Here is a 24,294-nt window from a genome sequence, read left to right as displayed (position 1 = left end):
GATAATATAATCTCTAACTTGCCCCTTCTTTAACCACCTCCATCTCACCAACTAGTATTCTGCAGCCCCATTAAATTACTGCTGACTTTGAGAAAACATCCATCAACATAAATTAAGTTTTGAATTTTCAGGAATTCAACACCAAGTTTAAGTAACCAATGTTGGTCAAAGATGGGATGGTCAAACTTCTTAACGTAAGAGCCACATGCGATAAACTTCAGATGTTTTAGAACTGCAATAATCATGCAATTCCAAGCCACGCCCACTAAAACTACCATTATGAGCAATTCCTGTCTCACCCAACATACCATTGTATAGGGAAACTCTATGTAGGAAAACTCCCAGAATTTCCACCCAAAATGTTGATTTTGAGTGATACCATTTGAATAAAGCTTCAATTTGGATCATCCAAAACTGGGTATCAGACATGCAGGAGACAGGGAGACCTGTAAATCTGGGGACAGATTTAATCAAAAGCAGAATAATCAAAAGCTCTGACAGATGCACAACGATCTATATTGATTTAGTCAGCATAAATTGAACCTTCAAAATGGATTTAAACAATGTGTGTAGCCGCGCGCTACTTAAAAGAAACACACACACGCGAGTGCAGTCAGATTAAGCTCTGTGTTTTATTGGGGGTTCAGGTCTGACTTTTATACCTCTCACGTTCTGTAAGGTCCCAACTCATGATGTTTTTACCTTACAGTTCCCAGTGTTTCTCACTTTTTACTGACGTAATGGCCCGCATAACAAAAGCAGGTTTCCCGCACACATGTACCCTCTTGCATGACAATCCCTTCTTCTCTGCGCGCTGTCCCTGTCTGTTGGCTGTGCAGAGGGGCCAGCATCATTTTGCGGTCGCTGGCCCTTAAACTGCCCTTGCCGTTCGTCCGCTGGTTCACTTGCTATGGCCAATGCTACTACGCAGTCTGCTGGCTTTTAGGTGTGCTCGCCACCCGGAGCGCCATTGATTGCTGCATGACCACCCCCCCCACCCCCAAAGAACCGCCAGTATTGTCCTTCATGCCTAGAGGCAGTCTCTGCAGACTTCAGTGGCCTGCATCTTTTGCGTGGAGCTGGTGTGACTTGTCTGGGCATTCCAGGTCCAGGTGTGCCAGCTTTATGCTGCCGTGGTGAAAATCTCTGTCTTGCCTCCACCCTCCAGCTCAAATGTGGCTCCATTGTTTTGTACTCTGCAGTGATGGACGATGCAGACCCATGCGAATGAAAACATACTCTCAGCCCTGTAGGTCCTTGGGTACGTTGGTCCTCGCATGTCCGTGCCTGGAAGGTGTAGTCGGGGCCAGGTTGTCAACTCTTCCTCAGCTTGCAGAGGAGAGCTGATGCATCGTCCTGCTGCCTGCCTGGAGACAGGACTAATTCCCCCGGAAGCACCAGTGGAGCTCGTAGAGGAGCTCGGCCAAAGAGGTATTAATATCTTCCTTGGATGCTGTGTGGGTACCCAACAATGCCCATGGTAGCTCGTCCACCCAGTTAGGTCCTTGGAATCTGGTCATGAATGCGGTTTTGAGGTGCCTGTGGAAGTGCTCCACCAGCCCATTTGACCGTGGGTGCTAGGCCCTTGTGTGGTGCAGCTGGGCGACCGACAAGTTGGCGAGGTCAGACCGCAGGCTGGAGGTGAATTGGACCCTTCTATCGGATGTGATGTGGGACAGTAACCAGAACCATGCTACCCAGGACGAGATGAGGGCCACTGGCGCACGAGGTTGTGGATGTGTCTGCCAGCGGGCCTGCTTCCGGCCACATGGTGAAGCGGTTGACCATCATGAACAGGTAGCAGAAATCCTGGGATACTGGCAAGGGTCCTACAATGTCCACATGAATGTGGTTGAACCATCACTCCACAGGCTCGAAGTGCTGAGGTGGGGTCTTGGTATGCCTCTGTACCTTGGTTGTTGGCACTTCGTGCACACCTTCACCAACCGCTAACCTGTTTTTGCGATCCATGCCACACGTATTTGCTGGCCACCAGCCTGACCATGGTCCTGATGGATGGGAGAGCCAGCCCATGGATAGGATTGAAAATCTGTCATCTCCAAGCCACCAGGATGATGGGTCTGACCTGGCCAGTTACCAGTGCTGACTGGAGCTGCAGTCCCGATATGGCAGTCCTATACTGGGGAATCTCCTTGTCGTCTTTCTGCTGCGCCTCCGCCAGCGCTACAAAATCCACTCCCCTTGATAGCACATAGATAATCCATCTGGACAGTGCATCGGACACCACGTTGCCCTTGCCGGAGACATGCATTACATCGAGGTGTATTCTGAGATGCAAGCTGACCAGGGGTCCATGATCTTGGTCAAGATGAAGGTCAAGGGCTTGTTGTCTGTGAAGGCCATAAAAGACTTGCCCTCGAGGAAGTACCTGAATTGGTGAATGGCCAAGTACAGAGCCAGTAGCTCTCTGTCAAACGCACTGTACTTCAGTTCCAGAGACCACAGACGTTTGCTGAAAAAAGCCAGCGGCTGCCAACTGCCCCCAATCGCCATTCCTGAGGCATCCACCGTCAGGGCCGTTGGAGGGTCTGCCCTGAAATATACCAGAAGAGCGGCGCCTGTCAGGGCTTCCTTGGCCTTCACGAAGGCCTCCGCTGACTCCTCGTCCCATGTGATGTCCTTCACCTTGCCTACCATCTGTGATAGAAGTTGATCATCCCCACAAACTCCTGAAGTGCCCTGGTCATGCTGGGCCTAGGAAACCTCCGGATGGCCTCCATCTTGCTGGGTAGCATTGTGGCTCTTTCCCTGGTTATCCTATGGCCCAGGAAGTCAATAGCCTCCAGCCAGAACTGGCATATGGCTGGGTTGATCATCAGTCTGAACTTGTTCATTTGGATGTAGAAGTTGTGGAAGTGCATTGAGCATTTTTGTCGGTTCCTGCTTGCCATGAGCATGTCGTCCAGGTAGATGAAGGTGCCATCCAAGTCACAGCCCACCTCGTCCATTAGCCGCTGAAAGGTCTGTGTGGTGTTCTTCAACCCAAACGGCATTCACAGGAATTCGAACGGGGTGATGATGGCGGTCTTGGGGATATCATCTGGGTGATATTCCCGCACGAGGTCCACTTTGGAAAAGATCTTCATCCCATGCAGGTTTGCGGGAACGTCCAGGGTGTGCAGCATGGGGTATTGATCTGGCATTGTAGCCTTGGGCACTATATGCAGGGGAAGTGCCCATATGCTGTCTGACCACTGTACGACGCCGAGCTCTTCCATTTTCTTGAATTCCTCCTTCACCAGTTGGAGCGTCTCCAGAGGGAGGTGACTTGCTCGTGTGTGGAACAGTGAGCCCTGGGTCATGGTGCTGTACTCCATGGGGGGCATCGCCTTGGTGAATTGGGGGAGTGAGCACCGCTGGGAACTCAGCCAGGTCCTTGGCGTATTCGTCTGTGGATTGCTGCATGGAGTCCAGGTGGAGTGCTGGAAGTTTGACATCTTTGAGGGGGACTGTTTGGAAAATCTTGGCATGAACCAGTATCTGACCCTTGAGATCCATGAGCAGGCTATGGGCGTTAAAGAATTCTGCCCCGAGGAGCGGCTATTCCACTGCAGCCAGTGTGAACACCATAAGAAAAGCTTCCTCCCAACTGCAGTTGGACCTTGCAGGTACCACAAGTCCAGATCATGCTGTTGTTGACAGCCCTCAGTGTGGGGAAGGATTGCTGAACTCTGTTCCTGTGTCCAAGAGGAAATGCTGTCTGGACTGGCGGTCCCAAACATTCAGGAGGCTATCTTGTTGGCCAGCCATTAGTAATAGCTGGCCTCGGCTTTTCCCTGAAACGTGCATGGCACGTAATGGCCCCTGCACAGGTGGGCCCCAGAACCCCATCTCTGGTGGTAGAAGCACCACTGGTTGTTGGGATCGCTTCCTCCATGGGGCTGCTGTTCCTTCAGCGGGTCTGCATGGGTCTGGCTGCAGATGTCAAGCACTCTCTTTTCTGTTTCCACAGAATGTCCACTCGTGCTGCGACGTTTCGGGGGGGGGGGGGGGGGTGGGTTCGCTGAAGTTGGCGTCCACCAGGAGCAATTGGACATCCTTGGGCAGTTGCTCCAGGAATGCCTGCTCAAACATGATGCAGGGTTCATGTTTGCCCAGGAGGCCAGCATTTCATTCTGAGAGCCAGCGATGACCTGTCCCCCAGTCCATCCAGGTAGAGCAGACGTCACCCCTCTCATGCCTTGAAAGCCTGAAGGTCTCAATTAGCAAGTCCTTGAAGGCAGTGTATGCCTTCTAATGGGGGCTCCTGGATGAAGTCGGCCACCCAGCTCGCCGTGCCCTGATCCAGGGCACTCACCACTTGGTAGTACCAGGTGGACTCTGCTGTAATCTGCAGGATCTGAAATTGTGCCTCAGCCTGGTCAAACCAAATGTGTGGCTAATTCATCCTGAAGATCGGCAGCTTGAGAGCGACTGCATGGACTGCTGCCGGCTGGCTCATTGTTGGGTTTAGATGCCGTTTAAACCATCAGGGTCACTAATTGTAGCCGCATGCTACTCGAAAGAAAGACACATGTAAGTGCAGTCAGGTTAAGCTCTGTATTTTATTGGAGGCTCAGGCCCGACTTTTATACCTCTCGCATTCCCGCCGTTTCTCCCTTTTTACTAATGCAACGGCCCACATAACAAAAGCGGGTTTTCTGCACGTGGGTACCATCTTGCGTAACAATCTCTTCTTCCCCACGTGCTGTCCCTGTCTGTTGGCTGTGTAGCGGGACCAGTGCCATTTGGAGTCGCTGGACATTTCAAAGTGCATTTGACCCAATAAGTTATTTCTGAGTATTGCCACTGCTGTAATGTTAGAAAAGTAACTTGCAACTTGCAGACAGTAAGATCCCATAAAGCAGTGTAATAATTTACAATTAATCAGTTTTTGATTGTGTTAAAACAAATCATAACATTTATTTGTAGGTCCGTAGTTTTAGGCAATTCAAATAGAGTGAGCAATCAAAATCTGGCACAAAATATTTATTTCACAAAAATCATACTTGTAAGAAAAAAGTTGGTCTGAAATGGAAATAGTTATCTGAAATTCCTTAATTCAACCAACTCAAAGAAGCAATTTATATTTCTCTTACTATTTACAGTTGTATTTTTAAATAAACTTTGAGCATTATTGTTAACACTCAAAAAAACAAATTTCTATTCAGGTTAACAGGCTATTTTCCTGCTTCTAATTATTTGTTCAACATGCTCATAGTTCAGATTTATTGTCATAGCACATATGTGACACCACATGCACCCCGGAGATTCTTTACTTGGGGGCCAGGTAGAATTTCTACTTACTGGTAAAGCAAAAAAAAACTGTACTCGAGAGAAGACAAGTAAACAAGAAGGAAGTTCAAACAAACTGAGCAATACAGAAAATAAATATTCGTTAATAAATATTGTGCAAAGTTAAGTGTCCTTCAATGAATCTCTGATTGAGTTTGTTGTTTAGGTGTCTACTGGTAGAGGGGTAGCAACTGTTCCTGAACCTGGTGGTACGAGCCATGGCATTGATACCTCTTTCCTGATGGCAGCAGCGAGAAAAGAACTTGTTCTGGGGGGTGTGGATCCTTGATCATCCCTGCTGCTCTTCGTCAGTAAACTTCCATGTAGATCTTCTCAATGGTGGGAGACTTTTGCCTGCGATGTACTGGGCTATGTCCACGATCTTTTGCAGGGCTTTCTGTTCAGAGATATTAATGCCTCTATATGCAGGCCAGCCGGTCAGCACACTTTCCACTACACTTCTCTAGAGGTTTGTCAAGGTTTTCGATATTATACCAAACCTCCACAAACTCCTGAAAAAGTAGAGGCGCTGACATGCTTTTTCACAATGACATTTGTGTGCTTGATCCAAGAAAGGCCTTATGAAATATTGACTCCCAAGGAATTTAAATTTGCTCACCCTCTCCACCTCTGGTCCCTCTAATGATCACTGAAACGTACACCTCTGGTTATCTCCTCTGCAAGTCCACAATCAGCTCTTTGGATTTGGTGACAATGAGTGCGAGGGTGTTGTTAGCACATGATTCAGCCAAGTTTTCAATCTCCCTCCTGTATACTGACTCATCACCCTCTTTTAAACAACCCATTAACCCCGTGAGAAAAATAACTGAATACAGGTGACCTCTATTTTATAGGATGGTAATGCATTCTTAGAAAATAGTCCATATTCTGATTTTCCCTGACGTGAAGCCACGTCATCTGCAGTTGCAGCAAGAAACGCAAGTTGAAAAGAAATCAAATTATGTTATTTTCAATATATATCCTGTGAGAGCAAATATTATTTCATATCTCAAGTTTTTGGGTAATGATTTGTGAATTCTGTAAAGCTGATTTCCTGTAACACCCGCATGCACACACAAAATGCAAAAACAAATTTTGTTAACTTTGTCAAGGATTCAATTTATGTAAAATCGTGAAAGCTATGATTTTCTAGAAAAGCAATTCCTCTGTAAAGTGGGGATTTTTTGTTGATATATTTCATGCTTCTAGATGTAATCTATTCTATGCTTTAAGAAAATTATAAACAATAAAATATACTAATTTCATCTCCTCAGACTTTTTGAGTCTATTCTGTTAACAGTAAAAGGCACATAAAAATCTTAGAAACGAATGCTGCATTATAATAATGTGATGTTAGTGTGCAGAGAAATACAAAACAATAGTATTCTACTGCCACCTATTGACTCAATAATACCTCAAAACAAACATGAATCAAGAAGAATCTCAGCCCGAAAGTACTAAAATGGTACCACTCGAGCAACCATACAACATTTTCTATGATGATGCAATTATTAATTTATAATCGCTATTCTGGCTTAAAGATTTTGTACATCCTGGTGTGCTTCCTATGGCAGTAATGCAATGGCATATACAACAAATACTCAAACTTTAAAGTCTTAGCTTTATATTTTAACAATCATGAATTAAAATCAAATAACTGCCAGTGATCATCAATTTTCAATTGACCTTTTCTTCCTTTTAACATTTTTTCAAACCTACATGCACAATCACATTTAGCACATTTTGTTATGAAAGGGTATTAAACAAAATACTCACTGCCGTATCAATCCAGTTTATTTCTTCTTTGATACAAGGTTCAGAAAATCTGAATGCAGGGTCATTTTCTTGGGGAAATTTGGTCTCAACACAAGAATTTTGTGATTGCCCTGGGTGATTATCATCATTCCTTGTCTGAACAGATTCCCAGTTGAAGTCTACACATGGAACACAAATCTGGGGTTTATTTAATGATAGTACAAAGATTTCAGATTTATTATCAGAGTACGTACATGACATCACATACAATCGAGATTCCTTTTTCCTGCAGGCATGGCAGAATTACCACTAATTGGTAGTGCAAAAAATAAGCTGTACACAGCGTAAAACATGTAAACAAGCAAAGAACGTAAACGGTTCTTTTGGAACGTTAACAGTAAACTCACATTTTTTTTGTTTTCCTTTTGCAAAACTTCTCTGAACATTATGGCTGTTTTTAACCATGTAACCATATAACCACTTACAGCACAGAACAGGCCAGTTCGGCCCTACTAGTCCATGCCATAGCAAATCCCGACCCTCCTAGTCCCACTGACCAGCACCCGGTCCATACCCCTCCAGTCCTCTCCTCTCCATGTAACTATCTAGTCTTTCCTTAAATGTAACCAATGATCCCACCTCAAATACGTCTGTCGGAAGCTCATTCCACATCCCTACCACCTTTTGCGTAAAGAAATTTCCCCTCATGTTCCCTTTATAATTTTCCCCCTTCAATCTTAAACCATGCCCTCTAGTTTGAATCTCCTCCTTTCTTAATTGAAAAAGCCTATCCACATTTACTCTGTCTGTCCCTTTAAAAATCTTAAACACCTCTATCAAGTCCCCTCTCAATCTTCTACGCTCCAGAGAAAAATCCCTAGTCTGCACAACCTTTCCCTGTAACTCAAACCTTGAAATCCTGTCAATATTCTCGTGAACCTTCTATGTACTCTCTCTATTTTGTTTATATCTTTCCTATAACTTGGTGACAAAAACTGTACACAGTACTCCAAATTTGGCCTCACCAATGCCTTGTACAATTTCATCATAACCTCCCTACTCTTGAATTCAATACTCCGATTTATGAAGGCCAACATTCCAAATGCCTTCTTCACCACACCATCTACCTGAGTATCAGCCTTGAGGGTACTATTTACCACAACTCCTAAATCCCTTTGTTGCTCTGCACATCTCAATAGCCTACCATTTAATACATATGACCTATTTAGATTTGCCTTTCCAAAATGTAACACCTCACACTTATCTGTATTAAATTCCATCAGCCATTTCTCAGCCCACACCTCCAGCCTTCCTAAATCACCTTTTAATCTACGGTAATCTTCCTCACTGTCCACAACATCACCAACCTTTGTATCATCCGAAAACTTGCTTATCCAATTTTTAAATCACATCTTTGGTAACATTCTACTCTTTACCACCAGGTAGTGCACAGGATTAGCACTGCCCATTCCACCCCCCCCCCACCACCTTAGCATTTAACCTTTACTCTGCACTCTGTGGACATTATATTAGACATCCAAGAATTTGAAGAACTGTATCAGCACTTGGAATACCAAAGTATGTTTACAATGAGAAAATAGTTTACAATGAGCCATTCTGTATGACGTTTTATATATTTAATACTGTAACACTTTAATTCATTTCTATTTGGGAATTTACATTCATTTGTTCTTTAAAAAGATTACATATCATTCAACAGTCAATTCTATATCATGGCATGGCATGGTCCATCAGCAAGTATGACTGGACAACTGAACAACAAAACGGAATGTGAAGAATTCAAGTGGTTTGCATTGTTACAAACGTTTTATGATTTCAACCATAGCAGCACTAAAACTAATTCCTTCAAAGTGGTTCACACCCAAAACATTGACAGACCATGAATGCAGAGTTCCTCCACCAATTCTTTGCTTGCTTCAGCACTAAAAGTCTACTTTGACAGTTTGAGTCAGAGTAAACAAATGCAAAAATGTAGTGAATGAACAGCACCCTTTCTGAACAATCCACTCAATTTGAGTTTATCAGCTTCAAATCTGTGCAAGTTAAAAGTTGGCATGAGTAGAAATGGCTATGAAACTCTCAGGTCATCATTAATGCTCTTTCCAGAGAGAAAAAGACTCTTCTTCCCTGGTCAACACTACGTACAACTTCAGTCCCAAACTAACTACCCTCTTAAAACTCCTAAAACAATTTGATCCACCAAGTTTTGTTAAACTGGGGAGGAACACCAATCCCTGGTCTTCTTTCAAGAATAAGACATCAAAAAACACATGCACAAAAGTCAATTTATACCCAATCAATGGAATAACAATAAATTGACACACAGATAGCAATAAAAACAAGAGACAGACATTCCCAAATATCACAGGAAAAGCAGATCCCGGAAAAAAAACTGATGAAGATTTTTCTGATGACCTATTTTGAACTTGTTGTCCTTGTCCACACATTACCAATTGAGATTAGGGACTTACAGATGCCAATAATAATCAACCAAGCAGTGTATGCACACATTTCATTTCCATTTTGAACCGTAAACAGATACAGCCAGACATGTTGAATATTTCCACCATATTTGTTTTAATTTAGATTGCCAGTATCTATAAATTTTGGATTCAATTAATGTCTAAATAACTCTATGGGGGGGAGAGAGAGAGAGAGAGAGAGAGAGAGAGAGAGAGAGAGAGAGAGAGAGAGAGAGAGAGAGAGGGGGAGAGAGAGAGGGGGGGAGAGAGAGAGGGGGGGAGAGAGAGAGGGGGGGAGAGAGAGAGGGGGGGAGAGAGAGAGGGGGGAAGAGAGAGAGGGGGGGAGAGAGAGAGGGGGGGAGAGAGAGGGGGGGGGAGAGAGAGGGGGGGGGGAGAGAGAGGGGGGGGAGAGAGGGGGGGAGAGAGAGGGGGGGGAGAGAGAGGGGGAGAGAGAGAGAGAGAGAGAGAGGGGGGGAGAGAGAGGGGGGGAGAGAGAGGGGGAGAGAGAGGGGGGGAGAGAGAGGGGGGAGGGAGAGAGAGAGAGAGAGAGAGAGAGAGAGAGAGAGAGAGAGAGAATGTGGTTATTTATTTTTTTCTTCTTCTATACTCTATGGTCTAAATACTGTGCATACTATTCCAATGGAGAATGTTACACTTGCTTCACAAAAGTCAGTACAAAACCACTTACAATTATAATGTTCATCAGGACCCACCAGTGATCTTCTCACTGCTGCTTTCGAGCAGCAGGTACAGAAGCAGATCTTGGTTCAAGAACAGTTTCTTTACAACAGCTGTCAGGCTCTTGAACCTCCCCCTTCTATAATCATGGACTACTTCTTGACCACAAAAAGACTGTCTACACTATTGCCAATTATTTTTATTTGCAGGAGGATTTTTTCATCCTCTATATTTTTAATTATTGTGTCTTAATTCAATTAAGTGTACTATTGTACAGTAGTTGCTTTTTCAGTTGTTTTTTTTTCAATATAGATGTTTGGCTGTAACAAGTATTTTGGTGTCTATGTACATTACATAATATATATAACAGTAAACTCATCACACTACAAGCTGATTCGATCTACTTACTTTGCTTCTTTTTTAAGACTGGATAATTAACTGAGGATGGCTAAGTTTTTTTTACCTGAAGTAAGTGAATGATTCTGAACTGGATCACTGATTTCAGCTTGATTAACATCCACGTTGCCCGATTTTGGCACACAAGATGAAGAGTTACCAACCGCAGCAAATATCACATTGCTTGAATCCCTGGTTCTTGCCTGAAACAAAAGCATTTGAAATTATAAGAACTATTTTCAGAATGTGGCCCCCATTGTGCCTCCTTAAAGATTTCTCAAAAACTTGCTTGCCTATCTGTTTGAATGAACTGATGTATATGGTCAGCCACAAACGAGCCTGCAGCTGACGTGGACTTTTTACCCCCTCCATAAATCTTCGTCCGCGAAGCCAAGCCAAAGAAAGATATGATCATAAACAATTCATGAATTGATAAATGTGCATGATTTCCCAAATGTAACCAAGAGTATATGTTTTATTTATTTAGCAATGAGAAGGGTTTTATTTAATATTACTTTTGAGAATCCTTTTGGGTTTTTTTTTATATATCATATAGTAAGGTAATAAAGGTAAGGGAAAAGGAATGAAGCATCTTGATTTCTCACCTTTTAATCTACGGTAATCTTTAAATGTAACCAATGATCCCGCCTCGACCACATCTGCCGGAAGCTCATTCCACATCCCCACCACCCTCTGCATAAAGAAATTTCCCCTCATGTTCCCTTTATAATTTTCCCCCTTCAATTTTAAACCATGCCCTCTAGTTTAATTGAAAAAGCCTATCCACATTTACTCTGTCTGTCCCTTTTAAAATCTTAAACACCTCTATCAAGTCCCCCCTCAATCTTCTACACTCCAGGATGTGAGCTTCTAATATTTGTTTTGGAGTTGATGGAAAGTACAACAGTGTTGACACAAAATAAAATCAGATCTACACTCTAAATATTAAACCAGAGAACAGCAAGATCTAATTACATTCGACATTCAAATCTAAAGCCTCTTATCATACATTAGCAAACATTAAACCATTGGTGGAAAAAGCAAGATGAGAAAGTGCTAGAATTTTGTTATCGTCAAAGCTTTTATTGGGGGAGAAGAAAAAGAATGCTTAAGCAGTTCAACAGTTGTATAAGCATTGCAATAAATGAAAAGTCAAAGTCTAGGCAAGTTTAAAAAAACTAAAGAATAAACACAGCGCACTTCTGATGTTAAGAAAGGCATTAATGATTATTATATTAAATATCTCAGTGGTCAAATATTGAGTAGCCTATAAAAAAACAATTATAAGTAAAATGGATTATTTTAAATAACATCTTACTTTTGTTACACTTGCAATATTAGACTGGACGCCAAAGGCAGAGTTTGGTTGGACCACTGGATTTTGCTCTATATTAAGAGTTGAAACTGAAAACTTGTCCATCTATTACAAAAATAAATAAATAAATCCGTTATGATACACATTTGTTTTGGTTTAATACTTCTCCCTACAAATTCATCCATGATTCATAGTGCAAAACACTAAATTCAATAGTAGTGTCTTTATTCTAATTCTCTTCTGACATTGAGTTCCAATGAAGGAAAACCTACTGCAATGAAGTGCATTTGGCAAAATGAAAAGGGAATGAATTTCCAGGCAAAGTAAATTCAACTTCCCAAACAATGTTAGCAAATAAATTATCAAATAAGTCTCAAGAAATCAAATTTTAAACTTTTTCTTGTTCAGATATAAAATTATCCTGCTTAAGAAACCTTAAATATTAGCAGCACAGTCTTTACTTAAAGACCAGAAGGACATTTTATAATTAAAGAAATCTGCAGATTACTTCAAATAGTCACGTTTGTTTGTCCACATAATTCACAAATTAACCGCAATTATTTTACAGAACCATTAAAAAAAACATTTACACAAGTTAAAAGAGTGAAATATCACAACACCTGCCTAATCTTCTTCAAATAGTACAATGTCACGATATATCTGTCCGAGGTCATAGCATCGAATACTCTAACAAACTTATCCTTTCCATACTGCTAACTTTGGACAGAAAGTACTGAAGGCCTGAAGGCCAGCACCTTGTGGTTCAAGAGCAGCTTCTTTTCAACAGTTTTCAGTGTCATCAAATTCCCCTTATCAGGGGCTACTCCAACACCTCTAAAGGACTGTCTGCACTACTGCTAAGTTACATTTATTTTTGCACTAGGATACCTGTGAATCTTTTTCTGTATTTACTGCCTTTTTAGTATCTAGTTTTTTTAAAAGAAAGTACATGTTCAGCTGTAGCAAGAAATATTTTGGTGCATAACATAAATATTGTGCAATGTATATGACAATAAACTCATTATCATTAACACTGAAAGGAAGTGTCTCAGTTGTGGGACTAATCTGATGCTTCTTACATTTCTTTGCAGATTAAGGTCCAAAAAAAGTTGTTTTGAGCAAAATACCTCCAATTCGTTGGCTTCACAGAATTTCTTGATAATATTCAAGAGCGGAGCCAACATAGCAGACTTAGCCACAGATACACCATCAATTCTTTTCAGATTGTCCACAGTTGTTGGCCTGTAGATGAAAAGGAAAATAATTCAAGTAGGCTTTTTAAATATAATGTACATATAATTCACATGGAATCTTAACACAAAGTAGTTTTTATGGCAACAGGAGTGGCATAAAAAAATAAATGCTGATGCACATATCAAGTCAGACAACAGAGGAAAAATTTTAATCAGTACTCTTCCCACATTTCTCAGGTTCATTTCCTCTCTTTTCTCTTTCTCTTACAATGCATCCACTATAAAATTATCCTTGACTTGAAAGACAAAAGATTTAAATTTTCTGTCAAATTTCTCTTTCAAATTGCCATATCAAAATATTATTAAAGTTTTGAATCTAAAAGATCCAAGACAAAAATGCAATTTCTGAAGGTACCATCATAATAAAACAACAATATTAAGATTTGAAGCATTAAATATCACCTGATTTATTTAGTTAACGAGCTAACTGATTATTTGCATGAGCTGAGTCAGACCAATTCTCCAGTGTGAACTCAAATACATTTTAAAAAATACCTTATCTTGGCAAACTCTAGTAATATCTTGTTTGTAGCCAATAAAGCAGGAGGAACATCTTTCTCACTGGCAATATTTTGCCTGGCTGCCAATAATTTGCCATATAATTTGCCCTGTTGACAAAATATATGAATGGAATACGATGAGAAGAAAACAAGCTGCAATTTAACTGTTTTTTTAAATAACTTACTCCAAGAACAAAGAACTCATTATTTCAAAAATGTTTCTAGTGCACAACAATCAATCAAGATCCAAACAACAAATAAAAAGATGAGAAATAAACAGCTAAATCAAACAGAGCATGTGTTTGCATTCAGAACATCCCAAGAATTCACTTGGCAAACAAAATATGAAAATGAAATTTTAAGGCAAAATATATTTTGGTAATATCAGGCTGTACTTAGCTGAACTTGGATGGAGTGGATGTGCGTGAGAGATGGTGCTATAATTGAAGTAGAAATTTATAAATTTTGCAACTCCAACTCAAAACAAAATAGGAGACAGAAGGAATTAAGGTAAACAGACAATTGGAGACTAGTCAAGTAGCTTGACCTGCTGAGTTCCTCTAGCAGTGTGTTTAGCTTCAGATTCCAGCATATGCAGTTGTCTGTGTGTCTACAGGAGCTTCTTTCAGCAAAATTGATAATTTAACTGTCTTACTCCATATGGGCTAAGAAATAAATATGGGCAAGAACACTGAACTGGACCTGAACCTTAAGCTTGGGGTATTGTCTTGGGTAAACTTGTACCTCTCACTTTGTTCATTTTAGATTGGTCACAGTGATCAAGCTACCGAAAGAAAATACACACACACACCGAGAGCAGTTCAGTTTATACAAGTCTTTATTACTAAATCTAAAGCTGAATTCACACTACAATATGTAAGTCCTTCCCAATTATACTTATCAATGCCTGGACTGGTCCCAACTGCCAAAGCGAGGCAACTGCACACTTGTAGTAGGTTGTCTGGGCGCCAGTAGCAGCTTCTCCACCTCCCCAGATCGGGACGTCGGTTTGGAATCTTGAAGTTCTTCTTCTTGCTGAGAGATGTTGCCACCTCTTGGAGAGTCTCAAACTTCAGCAGTGGGACCATGGCTTATATTACCTAAAAGTTGGTTTGCCAGAAGGTATGGAAGGACAAGATCCTCTTTGTTTTTTTAAAGACTGGATCCCACAAGTACTAGGGCAAGAATTTTTTTCTGGAGGCTTGGTATTGGAAAGAGCTCAAAGAGCATTAAGAAGAACACCTTTAACTGGTCAACCACCGAGACCTGTAATAATTCGATGTTTGAATTATTTGGACAGAGAAGCAATAGTTCGACTGGCAGTGCAAAATGCGAGACAACGACAAACTCCGTTATTGATTCAGAATAGCAGAGTTTTTTTTTATCCTGATTTGAGTCAAGAGGTCATTCAACGTCGATGTCGATTTAATCCAGTTAAAGAAGTTTTGTGGCGTAAAGGTTATAAGTCTACTTTTCGCTATCCGGCAGTGTTGAAGGTGTTTAAAGGAGACTATCAATCTCCGTTTTTTTGAGAATGATCGTGAAGCAATGATTTTTCCTGAGTCATTGCCAGATATAAGAGGACAAAGACGTAGTCCACCATTGTCTCCTAAAGAAAAATCTGGTTGTTCTGGAAACGGAAGAAATGGCAGAAATGGGAAAAATGGGAATGGAAAGAGTCAAACTTCTTTTGAAATGGGATCTCCGAGTTTGGAATCTCTTGGATGAATAGAAGAATTTTCTTATTCTTATTTTACTATTTATGTTATTATGATATTTTGATGTTATTCTTTGTTTGGCTGGGGAGGGAGAGATTTGCTCTAAGTTCTATTAGTCATCAGCCACTGGTGGGTGATCCACACCCAAATTTTGTTTAGGGATTACTACTTTTTAGTAGTATTTTTTGGGGGTGGGGCGGTAATTTTTTTTTAATTATTTTTTTTTAATTTTCTTTTTATCTAGCTTTTAATTTGTGATTTTTTTTCTCCTATTGGAGGGCTTATATATGTTGATTTGAGTTTTCATATAAAGATATTATTGGTCTTTAGTAATATTAGTAGATATGTCAAAGTTGAGGTTTGCTACTTTTAATGTTCGAGGTTTAAACAGTCAGATTAAGCGTAAGCGAGTCTTCGTGTATATTAAGAAAATGAAAATTGATGTTGCTTTTTTACAAGAAACACATTTGAATGTCAAAGAAAGTATGAAATTGAAGAGGGACTGGGTAGGGCATGTATATTCTTCTTCATTTAATTCCAGGGCTAAAGGTGAAGCAATTTTGATACATAAAAAAATTATCTTTTGAATTACAATCAATGGAGGAAAAGGCAGGATGTATTCTTAAATTGAATTCTAAGATTTTTAGTAAATTTTGGACTTTACTTAATATTTATGCCCCAAATGTAGATGATGAAATATTTATTTCAGATGCAGAAAATTCTTCTGAGAAAATTCAAGTGGCCTATCGTTGGAGGTTTAATACAATGTTATTTAAAAATACGGCATTTATCGATTTTTTGAAAAAACAAATTAATTTTTTTTTAAAGAAAATTCTAATTCTGATCAAAGTTTGTATTATGGAATGCTATGAAAGCTTATTTGAGAGGACAAATAATTAGTTATACTTCTAAAATAAAAAAAAATCGATTAAATCAGAGTCTTGAATTAGAGAAACAGATTGATGAGTTAGAAAAGGAATTTCAGAAAGATGCTACAGAAGATCAGAAAATAGAATTATCTAGATTGAAATTGGAATATAATACTTTGCAATCTTATCAATTTGAATGTATGATTAATAGGACTAAACAACAGTATTATGAATGGGGAGAGAAAGCACATCAGGTATTGGCATGGCAATTATAGAAAGAACAGGTTTTGAGGACTATTAATGCTGTTAGATGGAATTCTCACATCTTATAAACCTCGTGAGATTAATTATGAATTTTGTTCATTTTATAAAAAGTTATATACATCTGAAGGAAAAGAAGAAAATGGAACGATTGATCTTTTTTTTTTTAAATCACAGTTGAATTTACCGACATTAGAGGATGCAGATATACAGGAGTTGGAAGAACCATTTACTGATTCGGAAATTAAAATGGCTATGATGGAAATGCCGAACGGTAAATCACCTGGTGACAATGGATTTTCGGTTGAATTTTATAAAATTTTTTTATGATGATTTTTCCACAGTGTTTGGAGATGTATTATGTCAAGTTGGAGAACACTATGAATTACCTGAGTCCTGTTCTAGTGCTTTAATTACAGTAATTCCTAAAAAAGATAGACATCCTTTGAAAGTATCTTCATATAGACCAATTTCGTTGTTAGATGTAGATTATAAAATAGTAGCTAAAATTTTAGCAAATAGATTGGCTAAGCTTTACCCAAGTTGATTCATATGGATCAGACAGGTTTCATAAAGAATAGATATGCCTCAGATAATATTTTGCGTTTGATTAATAGATTTCGACAATCTTTAGATCACCCGATGGTGATATCTTTAGATGCAGAAAAAGCATTTGATAGAGTTGAGTGGAATTTTTTGTTTCAAGTTCTGGAGAAATTTAAGTTTGGTCCAATCTTTATTGGTTGGATTAAGGCTTTATATAGTAAACCGGTAGCTAGAGTATTGACGAATGGCTTGATTTAGGAACCATTTAAATTGACTCGATCAACTCGTCAAGGTTGTCCTTTATCAACAGCTTTGTTTGCGTTAGTGATCGAACCTTTAGCACAGCTGATAGACAAAATACACAGATACAAGGTATGAAAGTTTTAGATGAGGAATATAAAATTAATTTATTTGCCGATGATGTATTGGTGTATTTAACAAATCCAGCTCAATCACTTTTGCACTTGAAGGAGTGTCTGATACAATATGGATGTCTTTCTGGATATAAAGTTATTTGGGGAAAAAAAGTGAAATATTACCAGTAAGTGAAGATTATTCAGTTTATAAGAATATTATTAATTTGAAATGGACTGATCAAATTAAGTATTTGGGTATAATTTTGAATGTTAATTATCAATCTTTATGTAAATTAAATTATGTTCCATTAATTAAAAAAATTAAAACTGATTTGATTAAATGGAAAGATTTACCTATTAATTTATTGAGTAGGATAAATACAATTAAGATGAATATTTTTCCACGTATGCAATATTTGTTTCAATCTATTCCGTATTTACTTGATAATTTTTTTTCGAGATTTGAATAAAATGGTTAAGGAGTTTTTATGGAGAGGTAAATTTTCAAGAGTAGCCTTGAATAAATTAACTCGGAAATATGAGTTAGGGGGATTACGTTTACCACATTTTCAAAATTATTATGAAGCAGCCCAACTTAAATTGATGGATTTGGAACATAATATAAAGCTAGTTTGTTAACTGATCACACACCCTTGTTATTAGCAATAGAACTGGAGGACATCCCACCAAGAACATATAGATAGAGATTAAACTCCATGCTACTTAAAAGACAGGATTTTAGAGAATTTATTGAGCGCCAAATTAAAATGTACTTTGAAATAAATACGGAATCAGTGAAAGACAAATTTATATTATGGGATGCAATTAAAACCTTCATCAGAGGGCAGATAATAAGTTATGTAACTAAGATGAAAAAGGACTACAATTGAGAAATAGAACAGCTGGAAAGGGAAATAATAAGTACAGAAAAAGAACTAGCAACAAGGGAAGATACAACAAAAAGAAGAGAATTGGCGGACAAAAAAATAAAATACGAAACATTACAAACGTATAAAGTGGAGAAGAACAATGAAAATAAAGCAGAAGTATTACGAGCTAGGAGAAAAAACACACAAAATATTAGCCTGGCAACTTCAAACAGAACAAGCTAAAAGAACTGTGTTGGCATCAAGGAAAAAGGAGAAACAAATTACATATAACCCAACATAGATCAATGAAAACTTTAAGGAATTCCATGAACAATTATACCGAATTGAGAACGAAGGGAAAGAAGACAAAATAGATGAGTTTTTAGCTAAAATTGAACTACTGAAATTACAAGAGAAGCAAAACAAATTGATAAAACCATTTGAAAGAGAGGAAATATAAGATATATTAAAAAAGCTACCGAACAATAAAATGCCTGAGGAAGACGGACTCAATAGAATTCTATAAAGCATTTAAAGAGTTACTAATTCCTCCTCTCCTGGAAGTAATGAACCAGATTGAAGAAACAAAACTTGCCAGATTCATGTAAAATAGCAATAATTACAGTAATACCAAAGACAGGGAAAGATCCATTAACACCAGCATCATATAGACCAATATCCCTACTTAACTCATTATAAAATAATAGCAAAACTATTAGTAAACAGATTGGCCGACTATGTACCAAAAATAGTAAAATTAGATCAAGCTGGATTTATTAAGATGAACAGACAATGTTTGTAAGATCATTAACTTAATCCATGCAGTACAAGGAAATAAAATGCCAACAGTGGTTGTTGCTTTAGATTCAGGGAAAGCCTTGAACAGGGTAGAATGGAATTATTTATTCAAAGTATTACAGAAGTTCAACCTACCAGAGAAATATATTAATTGTATTAAAGCATTATATAACGGTCCAATGGCAAAGGTGACAGTAAATGGATATATATCGAACCAATTTAAATTAAGCAGGTCAACTAGGCAGGGATGTCCACTATCTCCCTCACTGTTTGCTTTAGCAATAGAACCACTGGCAGAACTGATAAGAACAGAAAATAAAATAAAAGGGATAAAAATAAAAGAGAGGGAATACAAAATCAGTCTATTTGCAGATGACATCATAGTATACTTAACAGAACCAGAATTATCAATAAAAGAATTACATAAGAAATTGAAGGAATATGGAGAAATATCGGGGTACAAGATCAACACAAATAAAAGTGAAGTGATGCCATTGAATAATGCGGATTTCACAAAGTTTAAAAAAGAATCACCATTTAAATGGTAAACACAAGCAATCTGATACCTAAGTATTGGACTAGATAATAATCTAGGCCATCTATACAAATTAAAATATCAGCCATTAATGAAGAAACTACAAGATGACTTAGAACATTGGAAAGATTTACCACTAACACTGATAGGAAGGGTAAGTTTCATTAAAATTAATATCTTCCTAAGGATACAAAACCTATTTCAATCGTTACCAATTCCCTTAACAGAGAAATTCTTCAATGAGGTAAAAAAAATAATAAGGAAATTCTTATGGAAAGTGGGGGGGGAAACAGAGGATAGCGCTAGATAAATTAACAGAATGGTACAAGCAAGGTGGTTTGCAGCTACCAAACTTTAAGAATTATTATAGAGCAGCACAATTAAGATATCTATCAGATTTTTATCAAACAAGGGAGAAACCAGATTGGACCAGGATAGAGCTTGATAAAATAGGGGAGAAGGTACCAGAACATGTACTTTATAAGTAGGATGAAAAACTGGTGCAATATAGAAGTTCACCAGTACAGCACCATCTGCTCAACATTTGGAAGAAGATTCATGTAGAAAAGAAAAAAAAACAAATTACCAACTACCAAAATTACTATTGTTGCAAAATCAACTAATCCCTTTCACAACAGATAACCTTTCCTTTAGAGAATGGGAGAGAAAAGGGATTAAAAGAACAGAAAATTGTTTTTTGGGAAATAATTTATCATTTGAACAAATGAAGTACAAATATGGAATAACTCACGGTACAATGTTTGCATACCACCAACTGAAAACCTACTTAAAGGACAAATTGGGAAGCAGGCTGAGGTTACCAGAAGGAAGCAGCTTTGAATATGTCATTCCAGACACAATGATAATTAAAAGATTTATAACAAACATGTACATCAAGCTGCAAGAGAAAGAAAATGATGAAATAAGCTGTAAACCCAAACAAAAGTGGGAACAAGATCTAAACATAAAGATAAAAAATGAAATATGGGAAAAGCTATTCTCCGGAACTATGAGAAATACAATAAACACAAGGTTACGCATGATACAATATAATTGGTTACACAGGCTATATATCGCCCATGTTTTCGCTGCAAGAAGGAAACGGGAACAACAGTACATGCAATTTGGGCATGTGAGAAAGTGGAAAGTTTGGGAAGATCTAAATCAGGTATTAAATAAAATCACAAAAAGCAACATACCAAAAAATCCAGAGATCTTTCTTCTAAGTAATATAAGAAGTAAAGAATTAGGCCTCGAACTGGATGAAGCGCAAAAAAAGATTTATTATGATCGCCTTAGCTGTAGCAAAAAAATGTATAATGTCAACTTGGAAATCAGAAGAGAGCTTGAGAGTACAGCAATGGTACATAGAAATGAATAAATGTATTCCATTTGAAAAAAATAACATAATTTTAAAAATAAAGTCACATTATTTGAACAAATTTGGGAACTGTACAACAGAGATGGCCTACCGCGAACCTCCACCCACTAAAATGATAGAATGAGACGACGAAATGAACTGACCCAGTGTGTAACAGTAGATGACACAATTTTCTTGTTTATTTTCATTGTGTGATGACATTGTTTAATGGGTTTATTGTATTGTGTATGTTGAACGTTTAATGGGTTTGGAGGGGGGTGGGAAAGAGGGAGGGGGGAAAAAGGGGAGAAAATGACACTGTGTATATTCAAGAGAGAAATGTTAGTGTGTATTTTGATTAATATGGTTCATAGTGTGAAAAATATATTTTTTTTTTTAAAAACATGAAGGCTCCAGGACAGATCCTCAGAGATGTTGACACCCAGGAATTTGAAGTTCTTACTGTCTCCACTACTGAGCCATCGATGAGGACTGAATTGTGTTCCCCTGACTTCCTCCTGAAGTCCACAATCATCTCCTTGGTTTTGCTAACGCTGAGTGCAAGGTTGTTGGTCTGACACCACTCAACAAGCTGATCTATCTCCTTCCTGTACGCTTCCTCATTGCCATTTATGATTCTGCTGACAACTGTGGTGTCATCAGCAAATTTGTAGATAGCATTGAAATTGTGCCTGTCACAATGTCATAGGTGTATAATGAGTAGAGTAGTTCACGGACAAGTTTCTCTTGTGTCTTGGTGTGAGCTTGCAGGCGCCTCAGATTGAAGAGACTGCCATCCGTGCGGTACCGGATGTAAACAGCGTCTTCATTGTTGGGGTCTTTCATGGCTTGGTTCAGCATCATGCTGAAGAAGATTGAAAAGAGGGTTGGTGCGAGAACACAGCCTTGCTTCACGCCATTGTTAATGGAGAAGGGTTCAGAGAGCTCATTGCTGTATCTGACCCGACCTTGTTGGTTTTCGTGCAGTTGGATAATCATGTTGAGGAAATTTGGGGGACATCCGATGCGCTCTAGTATTTGCCAAAGCCCTTTCCTGCTCACGGTGTCGAAGGCTTTGGTGAGGTCAACAAAGGTGATGTAGAGTCCTTTGTTTTGTTCTCTACACTTTTCTTGGAGCTGTCTGAGGGCAAAGACCATGTCAGTGGTTCCTCTGTTAGCGCGAAAGCCGCACTGTGATTCTGGGAGAATATTCTCAGCGACACTAGGTATTATTCTATTTAGTAGAATCCTAGCGAAGATTTTGCCTGCAATGGAGAGCAACGTGATTCCCCTGTAGTTTGAGCAGTCTGATTTCTCGCCTTTGCTTTTGTACAGGGTGATGATGGTGGCATCACGAAGATCCTGAGGCAGTTTACCTTGGTCCCAACAAAGCTTGAAAAACTCATGCAGTTTGGCATGCAGAGTTTTGCCGCTTTAGTTGCCCATTCAGAGCCAGCTCTTCAGCGCTTGACGTCCTGCTTTGCGGAAACTGCCAAAATGTTTGGCCTGGAAGTCAGCCTGAAGAAAACTGAGGTCCTCCATCAGCCAGCTCCCCACCATGACTACCAGCCCCCCCACATCTCCATCGGGCACACAAAACTCAAAACGGTCAACCAGTTTACCTATCTCGGCTGCACCATTTCATCAGATGCAAGGATCGACAATGAGATAGACAACAGACTCGCCAAGGCAAATAGCGCCTTTGGAAGACTACACAAAAGAGTCTGGAAAAACAACCAACTGAAAAACCTCACAAAGATAAGCGTATACAGAGCCGTTGTCATACCCACACTCCTGTTCGGCTCCGAATCATGGGTCCTCTACCGGCACCACCTACGGCTCCTAGAACGCTTCCACCAGCGTTGTCTCCGCTCCATCCTCAACATCCATTGGAGCGCTCACACCCCTAACGTCGAGGTACTCGAGATGGCAGAGGTCGACAGCATCGAGTCCACGCTGCTGAAGATCCAGCTGCGCTGGATGGGTCACGTCTCCAGAATGGAGGACCATCGCCTTCCCAAGATCGTATTATATGGCGAGCTCTCCACTGGCCACCGTGACAGAGGTGCACCAAAGAAAAGGTACAAGGACTGCCTAAAGAAATCTCTTGGTGCCTGCCACATTGACCACCGCCAGTGGGCTGATAACGCCTCAAACCGTGCATCTTGGCGCCTCACAGTTTGGCGGGCAGCAGCCTCCTTTGAAGAAGACCGCAGAGCCCACCTCACTGACAAAAGGCAAAGGAGGAAAAACCCAACACCCAACCCACCAATTTTCCCTTGCAACCGCTGCAATCGTGTCTGCCTGTCCCGCATCGGACTGGTCAGCCACAAACGAGCCTGCAGCTGACGTGGACTTTTTACCCCCTCCATAAATCTTCGTCCGCGAAGCCAAGCCAAAGAAAAATAATGAGTAGAGCAGTGGGCAGTTTATAGTGTGTGATCAGGTCGAGAATAGGTTTACCGTTGTCAAGAGTCCAACCAAAGTCCAAGGGGAGTGTCTATATCATCACTTAAGTGAACTAGTGATTGAGCACTAGTGATTTGTTTCCCATGTTGTAATAAAAGTTACGTGTGATTGTTACACTTGTGTCCAGACTTGTTTCTTTGTGAACCCACCGAACCTGGTACTCTTCCCAACACAACATTCCTTTTCTCAAGTACACCATTCATCAAAATATATTAAGCAAAGTAAAAGCTTGCTGTACCCTGCAATGGGAATAATACAGCAAATCATTTAGCTCATTATGCCTCTTGTCAAGTTACAGGCTTATTGTGGTGGAAGAGGAGATAAAAGTGGTTGAAACATAGAACAATCACAGGAAATGAATTACAGGTCAGAATCTGTGCAAGAGGTTCAGCAATTATATGTGGAAGAGATACCAGAGTAAAAGTAAATGCTTAACTCACTGGCAATTAGATCAGGTGTTAACAGGTTGAATAAAAGATTTATAAGGATGAATTTCTAGATAAAACCTAAAAGGAGAAGAAATTCATCAAATGTTACAACACAATGGCTTTTGTTTCCTTTATTATCTATGTGAAAGTTTACAATAGTTTGTAAGATGAAGGCTAAAATTTTTGCTCATCATGTGAGCCCTTAAGAAAGTAGTGGTGAGCAACCTCCTTGAGCCACGACAGCTTCAGATAGTGAAACTCCATCAAATGGAAGACTGGTAATACATTTCCAAAGGATGGTGAGAAAATTAGAGGGAACATGCAGGTGGCAACGTTCTTACACACCTGCTGTCCTTATCCTTGGTGGCAAGAGGTTTTGGTGATCTGTTGAAATGTCCTGCACAAACTGC

General features: G+C 39.5%; 1 protein-coding gene across 1 annotated transcript in view; it reads right to left on the bottom strand.

Annotated features, from left to right (window-relative positions):
- Nucleotides 1–24,294, bottom strand: part of wrn (WRN RecQ like helicase) — a 286,387-nt gene that overhangs the window by 129,582 nt on the left and 132,511 nt on the right. Inside the window, exons 29-33 of the mRNA XM_069925810.1 lie at nucleotides 13,671–13,783; nucleotides 13,050–13,164; nucleotides 11,926–12,027; nucleotides 10,675–10,810; nucleotides 7,072–7,229 (exon numbers count right to left, since the gene is read on the bottom strand). Of these exons, the coding sequence (XP_069781911.1) occupies nucleotides 7,072–7,229; nucleotides 10,675–10,810; nucleotides 11,926–12,027; nucleotides 13,050–13,164; nucleotides 13,671–13,783 (624 nt within the window). The remainder of the gene's footprint in view (nucleotides 1–7,071; nucleotides 7,230–10,674; nucleotides 10,811–11,925; nucleotides 12,028–13,049; nucleotides 13,165–13,670; nucleotides 13,784–24,294) is intronic.

Source organism: Narcine bancroftii, chromosome 3 (assembly GCF_036971445.1).
Source record: "Narcine bancroftii isolate sNarBan1 chromosome 3, sNarBan1.hap1, whole genome shotgun sequence".
NCBI classification, from domain to species: domain Eukaryota; kingdom Metazoa; phylum Chordata; class Chondrichthyes; order Torpediniformes; family Narcinidae; genus Narcine; species Narcine bancroftii.
This window is presented reverse-complemented; position numbering and strand designations above follow the sequence as displayed.